General features: G+C 42.9%; 1 protein-coding gene across 1 annotated transcript; it reads right to left on the bottom strand.

The window, feature by feature from the left end:
- Positions 1-125: 125 nt before the first annotated feature.
- On the bottom strand, positions 126-7,171 carry hgd (homogentisate 1,2-dioxygenase). Its single transcript, XM_034560354.1, has 14 exons — positions 7,116-7,171; positions 5,930-6,001; positions 5,592-5,680; positions 5,380-5,485; positions 5,011-5,070; positions 4,828-4,919; positions 4,658-4,692; positions 4,465-4,544; positions 4,097-4,196; positions 3,254-3,378; positions 1,438-1,542; positions 1,194-1,320; positions 595-776; positions 126-493 (listed from the first exon to the last, which is right to left on the bottom strand). The coding sequence occupies exons 1-14, from the start codon at positions 7,128-7,130 to the stop codon at positions 350-352; spliced, it is 1,332 nt and encodes a 443-aa protein (XP_034416245.1). The 5' UTR covers positions 7,131-7,171; the 3' UTR covers positions 126-349.
- Positions 7,172-15,654: the final 8,483 nt, after the last annotated feature.

Genomic DNA, 15,654 nt, shown 5'->3' with positions numbered 1-15,654 from the left:
CACAGTTTAAAGCAATGCTATGTAGCTTTTGCTAAACCACTGTGGCCACAAGTGGGATAATGGTACATTTAAGATAACTGGCACAAGTAGAGAAGACTCAATGCATACATGTTCAGCATGACTGACATGCACAGTGGCATGTAGAAAGACCTGTCAAATGTTTGTTTTAATCTTAATTGTGCAATGCCAATCTTAGTGGTTTACACTTCTGTAATGTAAAAAACAGATAAAGAAAGCCAAGTTGCACAAACATTACATAGGTTGTAGTTATATTTAAGTCAAATTACATTATTACTGTCTTTATTTAGCAACTACATTTGGTTCATATTTCTTCTAAGTCCCTTTTGTTCTACTGTTTGCTCGGCTTCCAGTTGGGATTAAAGTGGCTGCGCAGAGATTCCCAGCACTGATGGTAGCTCGTGTCAAGCCTCTGGCATGTGTGCAGGCCCCACTTGGTCACTGCCATACTGAAGGATGACTCAAACATGAAAGCCTGCAGAAAGAAAAGATGTGACACATTCAATCACGGATGCCATGGAACTGGTTTCAGACTTGTGATGTTGCTTCTCTAGTTGATGTATTATTATTTGTTACCATAGTTCCCTCAGCCACCCTCTCAGGTTTGAGCTCAGCAGTGCTGCTCTTTTCAAAGCATTCGCCGTCCGGGCCGTGTGGCGTCATTATGCTGTGTAGGCTGGCCCCTCCTGGCTGGAAGCCCTCCTCTTTAGCTTCATAGTGGCCTTTGATCAGACCCATGAATTCACTCATGCAGTTACCTAAAGTGACAAGCAGGAGGAGCTGTAATGCAACACTGTACCAGGTACAGTTCACTGTATATAATGCAAGCTGTAACACTGATTTCCACTAGATGGCTTTATAGATCTGTGGTGAAAACAGACAAAAGGTGCTGTGGTGGTGCCTCAGTGGAAGAAAAAAAAAAAAGTCATACAGCAGGCGGATTGTTATCACCTGCTGTCTTGACACTGGTTGTGTAAATTGACATGTTAGTTTCTGGCTGGCTTGTTTCATTTCATGATAGACTGAAATGAGCTTCACGAGACCGAATTTTACATTTCCATTCAAATTGGGTTTCAATTTTGGCCACGTCTCAACAGCCTAGTTTTCGAAAATCATTGTGTCTGCTTTTCCTTTTACATGCGTGTGTGTTTGTGCGTGTGTTATTGTGGTCCTACGGTGATAGTATGGTGGACGCAAGGTGTGGTCAGCCACACCCCACCGAGGGGGGAAGATGACAAAGTCAGCAATCGCCACACCTGGTCGCGTGGATTTGGCAGTCAGCACAGTAAAGATAGATGGATCCTATAGGAAGATCAATAACTTGTGAGGGCGAGCTAGATCTCTACAGTTCAATTTGTTTTCTGAAATGTGGTACAGCATATTGGTGCGGGTCTGTGTGTTTAAAAACATGACTCTCACCGCATGGTCGAAGGCCACGGCGTTGATAACCATAAAGTTCTTCAGGTTGTATTTGTAAGGTGTGTAGTTCCCATGCCAAGCTACCACATTGAATGGAGAGAAATCCTACGTGCAAAGCAGAGAAGCAAACAAATAAAATGAGTCTGCCTGAGCAACAAACACAAAAGATTTTAAATTGAGCTTTTCACCAGTAAAAAGGAATAATGTCTTTGTAATCTTAAATTCCCAGAAAGAGTACTTCTTGACATAAAGAGAGAAAAAACTGGTCATAATGAAAAAGGTTGATTGTGAAAGAGTGTGCTTCTTTCATTCTTTCTTCTCTTTCATCCTCCCTGTTCTTTGTGATGCGCGGCTCCAGGTATTATGGGGTAATTGGCTTCACAATCAAACTTTCCCAAACTTTGAGCATTTTGACGCTCGCAGCGACACAGTTAGGGGGGAGGGAGCAGCAGTAACAGTGGCTGCAGAGATATTTATTTATCTTGATTGTTAAAACCACAGCAATTTGATATTGTTTCTCTGTTCTGATAATGCCACAACGAAAAAGACATTCAACAGCAGTTCTAAAAATCAATATAGTTCATTACAACTCAAGCTGCCTCCTGAGTGACCTCCGTGCTCCTTACGCACATGCTCACGCACACTTCCACACATGAACAGCTAGTACGCACTAACAATAAAACACTCATGCATACACAAACATGTGTATAGGTAAATTCATACACATTACATAACTAAAAAACACCAACAAAGAACCTTAGCCATACACACTATGTACAGGAGTTACCATACAAAAAGGCCTTTGGGAATGCTTGTGCAGATAATTTCTTGGACATTCATTCTGTGGTAACTCCACTACATTCGATTAAAATGAAGGGAAAACGGAGGAGAGCAAGCACTTGCACACACATGCACACAAAACACAAACATATTGGCCCAGTCAAGCAAATAATAAGTTAATTTGAGCAATTTCAACACGCTGCGGGGGAACAAAACAGCAGGACCAGACAGGAGTGTCAGCATCTTCCTTGAGATGAGGCTAGCATCCCCCACCTTATTTTCTTACTCCTGGAGCCTCACCCTCTTCGCTCGGGAAAGGGTGAACACCAGGGAAAAAGTGTCAGGTGCCGCCATCAGCCTCCACCTCTGACACCTCACACATAACAGGGCGGATACTCAAGTAGAGGCAGCTAGATCGATGGAATTTTTTGTGTTTTGCTCCAAAAACAACAGTATATTGCCCTTGTGTATTTCATACAATGAATAATAACAGTGTGACATGTTGAGTTTGACATGGTTTCCACGGTTACAACACCCCAACCCCCACTCCTGACAAACTTCTCCTCCCACCTCTCGGTAAAAAACCTCCTGTCAGACATTATGTGTCGATCCAATTATGCGCCCAACAGGACATTTCGGAATAGGCAGGATCATTCCCTGAGTGAAATATGGTGAAATTAAAGCTTAACTTGAGACAAAGCAAAGCTTCACAGGTACACCGCCTGTAACTCCAGAATGCCTTAAGTAATTATGAGTGATTAAGGCTCATACGGGAGTCAAGGTGGAAACCTGCTGCATGGATAACGGCTAACACTTCGATATTAAATCATCAGGAACGGCAATTCATTCGGCAGAAACAGCGAATGGATCATATGCTTCACTTGGGCAGGTTTCCTGTTAATCATCGTTGTGGTTCGATGGTGTCTACTGAGGCAAACACAGACCTAAATAGGCTAATAGGGCAAGTATGCCAAATGTGTCAGTGCACATGTGAGTGTACTGACACACACAAAAGGAAATGTCACCAAAAAAGCACCTGTTGGCAGGCAAAGAGCTTTCCTTGGTACTTGTTGATGACGATGTAATCCGTAGCCAATTCGCGGTCCTCGTACCAAGCAACTGGACACAGGAAATCTCTTGGGTTGGCCAGACCATTGGCTCCTGCAAAACATACATGCATGGTCATACATATATACACACACACACACCAAAAAACAACAATACTCCACGCTAGCAACGTGAGGCTGTAGTTCAAACTAAATGCTAGTTCAAGCTAAATGCTAACGTCGGTATGCTACCATGCTCACAATGCTAACATGCTGATGTTTAGCATTATGAGTATGGTAGTTTAGCGTGTTTGCATGCTGACATTTGCAAATTAGTTATAAATAAAACTATTGTACACATTTAAATATTGATCTGATGATGGCGGTAGCTAAATAGTTAATAGATTACTTAAGTTATTAAAATGAATGCCATAGAAACATGGATATCTGTGCCAAATTCCATAGCAATCCATCTAATACATTTCACTTGAAATCACAAACGCAAAACTCATGGTGGCCAGAGGAAAAGTCTGATGTTCACTTAAGCCTTTAGAATGTATCCTATGGAGACCATGAATGCCTGTACAACATTTTATGGCAATCCATCCATTAGTAGAATATTTCGGTCTGGACTAAAGTGGTGAACTAACTGACCGACTGGACTTTCCATCTCTATGATGCCAGATTGGCTAAAAATATGACAGATTTGGTGAAAACCAATTTAGACAACTACCGGCAGTTGCAAGAAACCGACACAAAGGGGTTGGTGTGCTGCGTTCTTGGAAACATAAACACACACTCACAAATTACTCTCACATTGTACAAACACACACCGATGGGTCCCAGGTCAGGGAGTTCAAAATGGGCTCCGTACACCTCCAGTATATAGCCTCTGGTTTCTCCAAACACATCCACGCTGAAGCGCATTCCTTGCTGAACAAAACACATGAAAAGTGGTTTTGAAAGGGAATTTAATGCTGTTATGAATCACATGTGGGATGTACCCGATGCTGGGGGCACTTATGGGTTCATGGACTACTGTGTTTGGGAAAACTCGCATCCTGGTGGTCAGGCTTTCTGTAGCTCGAACCTCGTTTCACTGTTATTTACTTTTAAAGTCATTTTTGAAACTACGTATTTCTAAATATGGGATGTGGGATGTCGATGTGAAAACTGGAGAGATGAAAAACATAGACCTCACCTGGATGACACCGATTTCGTTTGGCTCGACCATTATCTTCCCAAACTCTGTGGTGATCAAGATCTTACCCTGCTGGGGGACTTGAGGGACAAACAGAGAAGAGAACATTTGAAGGAGTAGAAAGGCAGAGGATTGAGCTATCATTGTTCTTGTGATGGTTGACAGCGAAAACATCATCAGCCCTTTTCCTCACCAATCAGAAAGTCTCCATCTGAGTTGTTGAAGCACCTGGAACAAAAAAAAAAAAAAAAGCTTAGAAATGATCTTCAAAAGCATAATAAAAAATGTTGTAGCGGTTTGATATGTGAAAATGTATCCATTTGTTAGATGATGGGACACATTTGCACACTCATAAATACTCACCTGTCGACCATGGAAGTGTTGCAGGTGTACACGTGGATGCCAATGCCGTCGCGAGATTTGGCATCTCCGGCACCGCAGACAGTTTGCAGACCCTGCAACATACAGCAATCCCAATCAGTGAGCTCTTTTATGGATCTTTAATGAAAACAATAATGTGAAGAAGGAAAAAAAAGATAAACTCACAGCCACAAAGTCCACTTTCTTCTCTGTAGATTTGGGGATGGTGAATGGCAGCCATCGCAGCTGTGAGAGAAGTCTCAGAGTTAGAATCTATATTTAATCAGTGTCTACAGAGAATTCAAAGGAATTAATTGGTGCAGATAAGTAAAGTCATATTACACTTATTGGCGTTCTCGAGATAATTAGATTTGGAAGACCATTCTCGCATGTCTGTACGTAAAATATGAGACTATGGTTTTGTTTATTTTATTGTGAGTATTTAATTTTATGGAGATCTTTGAAATGTGAAAACAAGTTTTCAGGGACCTAAACAAGATTCACAGTTTCTCTGACAAAATGAACAGGAACGCTTCCTTTTGAGCCTTTATATACCTGGTTAGGGTCGGGTTCCACCTCATTCCAGTTCTCTGTTAGATCTCCAGAGGGCACCGCAGCAAAAGGCTTATGCTTGACAGACGGCAAGATGCGGTACAACCAGCTGGAGAAAGAAAAATAACCAATGTTAAGTCATACAATATGTCTACGCTCTATTTGGTCTTCTAGTGGTAAGTGAATTCATTTAAATGTCCGGAACAGATGGATACCTCCTCTTATTGGCTGGCCGCGGGCAGGTGAAGGCAGAGCCAGAGAGCTGCTCAGCATAGAGGCCGTAGGGACAGACCTGAGGATTGTTCTGTAGAGGCATCATGTGTTATCGGACAGGGTATTAATACTGTGTTGTTTGATTTCTTTTACAATCAAATAAACAGACTATGCACCTTAGATTCTCATATGTATCTATGAAACACTGAGTTCTACCTTTTAACTCTCATGGTATATCATTAAGTAGTCATGCAAATCACTTGCAAAAAAACAAAAAAGGTAAACTAGTGAATAATCCAATGAATGAATGACAATGTGTTGTTGTGGATGTGTGTGTTACCTGTCCCTCAGGTAAGGATCCAGGACAGCGAGGGTCTTCAGAAGAGAACTCGTTCCCAAAACCACTCATGTACTGCAAGAGACATTCAACACACAAGTTAAGCAAAGTTAAAGTGAGAAAAAAAAATCACATGGGGCTTCATTGTGATGCAGGATAAATGTATTCACGCTGGTTATAATTAAATTTGAAGGCTTGTCATTACGGCTTGTCTTTTTGTTAATTGTTGTCATATTGATTCACATTAGATCTATGATCAAACAAACTGCAGTTATGCCAAATTTCCCCCCTCACAGTCATCCATTATTTTTGTTATTGTGTGACAGAGAGTAATTACACTAATATCCTCCACAGTAGCCTACTTTTTGATCAATATTTCAATTATGATAGGAGTATTACTCCCCGTTCCTTCTGCACTGGCACTGCTCATCAGCAACCATGTATTCTCCTCCCACATAAATAAAAAGCATGGCACAATGCAAAGACAAACTTGCTGAGTCATTGTTGGTCTGCAACAAACTCACTGGCAGGCATGGATATGTTCCATATGTGCGAGTACATGTGCCTTGGGTGCGTACGTATAAAGACCTTTTTGAGTCTCCAGTTTGTTCCTTGTGGGATGTGATACAAAGGTGGATTTAATTAAACTAAAAGTAACAATACAAAATTAAAACTTGGCAAAAGGTTAAAATCGCATGAACTGTCAGTCATATGAGTCACTTAGTGACGTTCATTCTTTAAATACTTTTGAGTGAAACTTATGGCAACCAGCTGACACAACACTTTACTTGTCCCTAACGGCTTAATCCACCGACATTACACTCGACTATGAGGGAAACGACGCGGGTATTCTGATAACAATGCTTTGCATTAAAAAAAAACGTGCACAGAGAGCTAATGCTTGATCAAGTAATTTGCAGCTAACTTTTAATGGTCATTACTAAGATACATGCCCTGTTGATGTTAGTATTTCCCACTGAAATACGATTGTTCCGTGAAGCTGCAGATGCGTCTCAGACCACATCTGGGCCGCTGCTGAATGCAGCTCTCTGATTGGCCGGACGCAACGCCGCCCCTCTGCCAGCTAGCCAGCGGGTCCGGTTCGGTTCCATTCTGGCTCGATGCAGAACTTTGCATATTTCCGGCATTGCATTAAAGACACTGTAGAATAGAGTAAACGCTGCCTTACCTTGAGCCCAGCCATTGTGCTGTCTTTTAATAATGTCCTCGTAGCTCAGTGGTTACAATGCAACTTGCAGTCTAACTCGTAATGCACTCCCTTCGATCCAGTGCACTGAACTGGCACTGGGGGGAAGGGGGCTGGATCTGTGCTCTTTCTCAATCTGGGTTCAATTAGGCCTTGACAGGCTCCGTGACGCAACCGCTGGGTGTGGAAAGGACGGGGTCAGGTGGTCAAATGTGTGCAAACAAGGACCAGTGTCAATGGAGAGACAAACAAGAACCACGATTACATTTAAGGCCTTTGCGTGCATCATGCAGGTAACGAATGGGACCTTTCTAAAACAAGTCACGAGGGGAAGGAAGGGAAGGAAAGACTATCCCAGGTTATAGGGTTAGTCACAGACAACTATAATCCTCCTTACACAACCTTAATAAAGGGAGAATAAACTAGAGATGCTAGATCATCATGAACTAATTATGAATACTAATACAAACATTATATATTATATATATAAGCAGTCTATAAATGATGTTATAGTGACCTTCTCATGGTCAAATTGTGGTGACGTCATATGGAACTGCTTGTGCAAACAATGGTGTCATGCACATCCTCACGTCCTGCAAAACAAACATCTAGGCTACACAAAAAAAAGGTTGCAGATGGCCACCAACTGAAACTTCTCCCATGTGCCAAGCACAAAGGAGAACTACAGTGGCCATATCCAAGACGTGAAAGTGCAAATGGCTCTTTAGAGCCAGTGTTTGGTTTGTCTGTTCTGGGCTACTGTTGAGACATGGAGGCTGGTTCTGTAAAGAGCACCTGCTCCGTATGTAAAGATAAACAACTCATTCCAAGGTCAAGACATTGTTATTTTCAGGTGATTATACACACAATAATATACTTATGAATATCATATTCCATTTCTGCCAATAGATCCCCCTTAATGCTACACAATATTAACACTTGTTAATATTGACCTGAACGCTGGGGCCACCATCTCTCCAGATGTAATGTTCTATGGTTCATCAAGTGGCCCTTAATTTCATTATGCTTAACACACACTCAGGTATGAGTGAGTTATCATTCTTGTAGCTCCATGATAAATTGGCTTCTCTTAAAACCAGAATAATACACGGCATAAACTCTGCATGCTGCAGCGAGCAATTCCTTCTTGATATGAACAACAGCAGAAGGCCCCCAAAAAGCCTATACATTACTTTACGCAGAATGTATTCGGTTCATTTCTTGAAATAGATGGTCAAACGAGGGGTACCTAATGTCCCCCGTGCAGCATGTAGCCTATCAAAAAGAATCAATTTTGCCTCTCTCAGTCTTGCCTCGCTTCCCCCTCTTGTCTATTTCTTTTCTTTTTGGGAGATGTTGGGGAAGGGTAAATGATGGCAATTCTCATAGCGAGGCGCAAATAAACTCGCCGCAGCAGAAGTAACTGTTCTCCGGCGAGGCGTGCAGTCAGGCCCGGGCCCCCCGCTGGCAGCCAGTCAGGGTGCTGTGCGAAAGACGAGAAAACCCAATGTCAGGAATATATCACATCCCAGTCATCGGAAATTGATCTGCTCCTTGTGTGGAGAAAGAAAATGAGCGATTTTAATTTCATCCCCGAGTCTGATGATAGAATTCTAGAGTATTTGGGCCCAATCCGGATGGTGCCTATGTGTTTTAAGAGAGGCAGGAATAGCTGGAGACGGAAGAGGGGAGACTGTTGTTGCCTACTGACAGTTATATCTATGCATGCGTAAGTGGGCCATAAATGCTTTGTTATTAGATGCCTGCTGAACTCAATGGTGTGATGGTAAATGGTACACTCACCTGGCACAGTCTATCTCCATATGCATAAACAAGCAATCTCTTGCTCTCTCTTTCACACACACACACACACACACACACACTCACACACAAACACGCACACATGCCTATTCACATGCCTATTCTGTGATGTGATGACATCCTCAGCCTTTCACAAAGTTTGTGCCTTTCAGTGCACAAACTTTCATAGCTACTTACAATGTATAGGCTATTTCTTAACCCCTTCCTCTATATGCCGATCTCCTTTAAAGGGTAATTTCATCGAAAACACACTAACAAAAACAATTGTCTCCCACCTACCCCGTGTGACATCTAGCCACGGAGATTGTTTCAGTTTTAATGGCCGAGGTTTTCACATATCTGCTTTCAAGACTTTTGCAACCCCCTAAATACAATGGACATGAAAGGAATTGTGTTACTGTTCAAATCATCAAAACAATCAATGTCCTAGTTGGACAAGAAATACCTCACTGTGGACTGTGTCCATGAGCATGAAGCACAAGTTGATGCTTTGAGCACCACAAACATAATTCCATTGTATCTGAGTGGTGGCAAAAATGTCAAACACAGAAAACCTCAACCTCGTGAAACTAAATCTATCTGCACGCTCTCATGGCATGTTTTTTCTTAGGCCGTTATTCTTTGGTAAATTAATCGTTTAAGGTCCTGCACAGCTTTTGCTAATATGCTGGGAATAATGTGAAGTCCCTACACGCAACGCACGAGTGAGAACTAGAAAGGTGTAATTTGTCCCGCCCCAATAGGTGCAACAAAACTAACAGAAGGGGGGCTGTCAATCAAGCACATGATTGTTGCAGGGTGTGCAGGGCCTTTTACATGACCAATGCATTGGTATTATATCTTACCAAGTCAGTACTGAGGCTTCTAGCATGCAGGGCAGCTTTTGCAATATGCAGTTTACTTTACAAGAGGTTAAACAAAGCTTTTTGCAGAGCCTGAGCACAGTGCATTGTACTGTGTACCTTTGATTAAATTAATCAGGCAGTAGCAAGTAGCAACAACTAATTAGTGTGCTTACACACTTTCCTGCTCTGGTTTCTCTCCCATGATGAGATTCTTTCGACGTCTGTTTGTTCTTCTTTGAGCAGGGGAAAAGCAGCTGTCAGATATACTCTTTTAGACAAAAAGCAAAGCAAAACCCCTTTTCATACGGTATAGATAGGTGCTGAATCTACAAAAAAACATGAAATTGAGTCCTTTGTTAGCCTGCTGATAGCACACAAAACTCCACCATCATTGCAAACCACACCAGCAATTTAAAGAATGGCGGCAATGGGATTTGTCTTTATTGGCTACATCTCTGTATTCTGTAGAGTTGCTATAGCGACGTAAAGAAAATGGCCCAATGTGGTAATTTATTTAATCTTTACTTTTGAAGGACACAAGTGCGCATGACATCAGAGTTGTCACCACCTGGCCTTGTCTTGTGTATCACTGGTAGTTAACTGCTATATTTGGATGTCACATCTAACAAGAAATAGCTTGGATTCTTGTATTTCGTAATTACAGCCTTGTTACACACCATTGCAGCTTAATGTTAAATGACTCCTGACATGAACCATCCAGCTCCACACACATACACACACACACACACACACACATTTGACAGCTCCATTTAACGCTGATTAGATTTGCAAGGACATGTAGTATACCCTCTCTGTCTCTCCCCGAGTGGGTTGAGTATCTCCTGAATCTTATCTATCGCGGTAATGTTATGCAAATGGTTTAATATGAAGATAAAAGACTGTTGCAGCGCGCAGCGCTCTCCTGGTTCACAGCCTCGTGTTTCCAGGACGATAGCTCTAACGAGGAGGGCACTATTTGGGAGTCATTAAATGATGGCCTTCCTGACATGCACCCGTTCACCACCACCGGCACCCGGCCTGCGGTGGCCATTAAAGTGGCTCACACCCACACTAAGACACACGCTATAGACGCCTTTTAGTGCCAGCTCCTAGTTTCTTACACATCACAGTGTCACATAATAGAAAATTACACTCTCCTCCCACAGAGAAAATTGCTTTGAAATTGCTTGGTTATAAAGATGTGCTTTAAAGAAAGGGGGGTGCATGAAATAAAAAAGGACACACACAAACACAATTACTTAAGCACACTGAGGACAATTCTCACAAGTTAATCAGAGGATTTACCAATTATTGATGTCAAAAGGATTTTGTATCTGTGTGTGGCTTATGCGTATGCACTGCGTTTGTCTTTGCATTCAATATTTAGTATGAATGAGTCGTTGGTTTCCGCACAGCCACAGACGAGTTATAAAACAAAACAAAATGTGGAAATAGCCACAGACAGTAGGGCTGACGTGAGAAAACATAATGCAATGCACCACAGCAGAGACACAAGGGGAGGATTGAAGACAACAAGGTGAAAGGTGTATCAGCATCAAGAGACAAGAGAGGCGTGACGGCGATAAAAGGGAGAAGATACAAAGTGGAAAATAGTAGAGAGAAAAAAAGAGAGGACAAGGAAGGAGACGAGTGGAGGACATGTTTTTTCCAGTGGGTCTCCTCTGTGAAAGAGAGCAACATGACACCTGTAGCAAAAACATATCCAGAGCTCTACATTGTCCTACAAAATACCAACATTCAGTCACTGAATGCTTATTCAAAATTGAGTAAAGGCTTCATCAAAGACATGTCTCATTTTGGTGGAAATAGCTTTTTAAAATTAGCAGTAATTACAAAACTGAGCTAAAGACCAAAGCAAGCCCCAGTAACCGTTTGTTAATATTTGGGATTGGTCACACGTATTGCACACAGAAAGACAGTCAATGAGACATAGAGAGGATAAAGCTGTTTTTGTTATATTTATATATTGTATCGACCCGGTAGTCGAGGTGGAGCACTGCCCCCTATTTGTTTGGAGCATGTTGCCAGGTATTACACATTGCAATTTAAAGATTATCAAACAAGCTGGGTGCAGTGCATTCTGGGGTATTGTTTAGGTGTATGGTAATGACTCCTTGTGTGAAATAATCAGATTCAATTTAGGTACTACAGTCTTTGTAGGACAGGAAATTATTGCAATGTTGTAACTTATAAATAGCAATGATGCCAACTGTATCTATGGTTCTTAAATGAGAGACGGAGCAGTACTAGTTGGAGATGGGGATGTTAAGCTATGGTCACTGCAATAATGCAAGCATCCAAAAAACCAAGCAATGCTAGCTCGAAGTTCAAAACCAGGACTGAGTTGTGAATATGCATAGTTCAATATATTTGTATTCACCTCTGCAACCCGTTACCCTCTAGAGATGAGCTATGCAGTGGCGTGCCCTGTGAGCAGGTAATGAGGCGCACTGAGCCACAAATTTCCAGCGATAGGATTTTGTCACACTGTCTGTGGACCGGCACCAGCAGCACATCAGACACCTCATCTCAAATAGAATTAGCTCCCTGGACAGAACCAAAATGACAGTGGCAGGGAGCGTAATGGCATAGGGGTGCTGTTGGTGTTTCCCTTGTCGGGGAAGCAAAGGGCAGGAGTGTGTATCAGTCCAGACACTTAGTGTGGTGCCAGTTATACCATTCAGCCCTCCATCTGGAGTGTGTGGACAGGTAGCGAGGATGCCTCCTCAAAATGTACAGTTTAGCCCGTAGTTCTGAGGGCCGGTGTGAGATGTGAAGAGGGGAACTTGAGGTGAATGGTCTTCGGACAAGGAATGAGTGTGTTCAACACCAGACAACGAAGAGGGTGTGTTTATATCTTTGTGGTTTTCTTGTCCAAGTGTGTGACTGATCTTATACCAATCTGCGAATGCGTGTGTGCGTGCGTGCGTGCGTGTGTGTGTGTGTGTGTGTCTGAACATGTGCACGTCTTTGTATGTATCTGTATACACTGCCTCTGTCCCCAGCACCATCATTAGGTCGTAGGCAGTCCCAGTGTTGGGGGTGTAGCTTGGCTGCTCCTGCGGCCTCTCAGGCCAATTTAGGGGGAGAAAAGCACTTCGATCATGCCCTGCAAGTCTGAGGGTCCCCAGCGGGAGGCAGCGCAGCCCTGCAATCTATATTGGATTTATTCCTTTCCCATCTACAGGCCCCACACACCCCACAGAGAGGAAGTCTCAGCTGCACTCTCTCTGTCCCCTAAGACAATATGTTATGGTACACACACATGAGTACGCATAATCGTGTAAACACACACACACTCAGAAGTACACAGACCTAGTCTATCTTCATGGCACACTCCCCCACAGCAAGGAAGTTATAACGGCACACTTTATGTCCCTGTGGGAGTTGCACCGGGTCAAGGTACACTGAGATGTGTGAGAGACAGACAGATAGAGAGAATCATCCAAGCCATTGACACAGTGAGTTATTTGAGGCTGACCATTATTTCTCTTATGGAAAATCTTGTTCAGATGTATAAAGGCCAGGATGTAAAATACTTCTTTTTTTTTTAGCACATTAAAGCAAGAGAAAAAAAATCAATTTACATAAAACTCAGACAAGGTCAGGGAGAAACAAGGTTCTTAATTTAGTCTAATCAACTGTCATTTGCATCGCGCCATTTGCGCAAGGTATTGCCACTAACTGAATAAATGGACTTCTTCAGACTCGAGGGGGGGCACTCCGGTTTTGATAAGCTGGCAACATAACTGATTTGCATATATTACTTTGATTATCTCATTACTAGGATGATTCTTGCGGAATTTTTTGACACTCGCGCAATCGAATTAAAATTAAGGCACGCAATCAATAAAAGGGCAACGCGGCTGTGAAAACACACGGCAACCCAAGTTTGTATGGTCAACTATAGCGACGATGATGGCGGTTATGATGATGAGTGGCAGACGATGATGGTCATGATGATGATGATGATGATGATGATGATGACCTCTTCAGCTCACGAGCTCCTGGACTCCGTAGTGGGTTTGCGAGAGTCTCTGGCTCTTGATTTCTGTGATCAAAGCAGTAATCAGTGGAGACAATGGGGGCCGTGAAATTGCTGCTCTTGTGTGGGTGACCTATCCGCCAGCCATGAATCCAAGAGTGGCCCGCAGGCGGCTCATGTTCCCGCAATCGATAATAGCGCTCACATTTTTCCTCCGACTCAACCCATCTGTGGCATGATGAAATCATGCGTAAAGACGCGCACGCCAGGGATAATTTTGCCAAGTAGCCACAATAACCTGGTACATTGTCAGCAACAGGTACGGGCGAGAAGGCCATCAATTCAGCTGAGCTCCATGAAGGAATATGAGCAGGTTGCATCTGTCAGCAAAACCTCAAAAAGGCTCGTGGGTGATATTATATATTTTTAATATTTGGGGTTTGAGTCTACTTTATATGTGGCTTAACATTCTGCATGACTTTCTTTGGGTTTCTGATGACAAGTGGCTGATTTGTTGCCACACACAATTTGTCTGAGGGAAGAAAATGGGGAGACTCCTTCTCCCCTCTTCTAATAGACTCTCACTCGTCTGAACAACAACTGGGAGCAAAGGCACACGTCCACGTTTTAAATTCGTGATGTAAATAATTATAGGCCTGGAAATTGATTTCCTTACGACCTTCTCGAGCAAACGAGGCCTCCTAAATCCCCCCCCCCTCCCCCTTCCCAAAAGAAAGCTACTTCTGTTGAAGCATTAAGTCATTAATTATTTTCCTTACATAAGGACAAATTATCGAGTCAGTTGAACAAAATTAGAACCCTTTGTTTCTGATCAGACCGCATTACCGCTGGAAATTACGGATGATGGCAGCGTGCACGCTCCCCTTTGTTGTTTCGATCATCGCCTGTCGCTCTGAACTCGCGCTAACAAAGTCATTAAATTGACTCCCTCTCGCTCTCATTATGCGGGCTGTTAATAACCGCTAATTAACTTTGCTTACGCGCGCCTTAAAAGCCCCCTCCCTCTCAGCACACACTCTCTCTCTTTCTTCCCCTCTCTCTCTCTCTCTCTCTCTCTCTCTCTCTCTCCTTTCCCTTCTTGGCCTCTCGAGCAGAGCAAGTGTGTCCAATTATGTCAGAGCGCGTATGGAGCATGAGTCGTCGTCACCAAGGCCACGAGCCAGGGATGAGTATTTACACATGTTGCGTAGTGAGACTTACTTGTGGTATAAAAGAATAAATATAGGATACATGTCTCTTGTATGGATGTGTGGGTTTTACTTTCAAAACGTTCATCTGTTGTGCAATACGTAGGCAGAACCATAGCTTTATCAGAACATTAAAACAACTGGGACTTGGCTAGAGAAATGGTCTATTCCGTCCATGAGATGGCGCCAGCCGAATGACCCGCAAGGCAAAGCATAATCTGATGGACCTCAGTATCACTTCCGTGGCCTTCACTTGAGAGGACGAGACCTGAGACGAAAGCGAGCAGAGACGGCCTGCATCCCATGTTGACGTGTATGTACTCATCGCGTGTTTATGACGCAACGACAAGGTGCACAACACCTGAAAGTCAGAAAGGCCTGCGGACTAATACACACATCTGAGCTTTAAACACGGGTTTTCTCCTTGATGTTATCCAGTTAGGATGCTATGCAAATACAAAGGAGGCGGTGGTGAAGTGATGCGGAAACGGAAGGCGGCCTCTCTCCGCCATCTCTTCACGTCAAATAGAGGAAAATTGAAAATGTGAAAATTGCGCAAAGACTATTCCGTCCCCCTATAATGTATGCGCGTAATTAGTCCATTTAAACAAAGCGCGGATGTCCTGCTGGCTGAAATGGCG

Source organism: Cyclopterus lumpus, chromosome 20, assembly GCF_009769545.1.
Source record: "Cyclopterus lumpus isolate fCycLum1 chromosome 20, fCycLum1.pri, whole genome shotgun sequence".
Taxonomy (NCBI): Eukaryota; Metazoa; Chordata; class Actinopteri; order Perciformes; family Cyclopteridae; genus Cyclopterus; species Cyclopterus lumpus.
The sequence above is the reverse complement of the archived record's forward strand: the minus strand, read 5'-3'. Positions and strand labels throughout refer to the sequence as shown.

Coding starts and splice junctions, on each gene's coding strand:
- hgd (XM_034560354.1), bottom strand. Junction 5,486..5,591: donor CGGCCAGCCAATAAGAGGAG/GTATCCATCTGT, acceptor TTCTTTCTCCAG/CTGGTTGTACCGCATCTTGC. Junction 1,543..3,253: donor AGCTCTTTGCCTGCCAACAG/GTGCTTTTTTGG, acceptor CTTTGCACGTAG/GATTTCTCTCCATTCAATGT.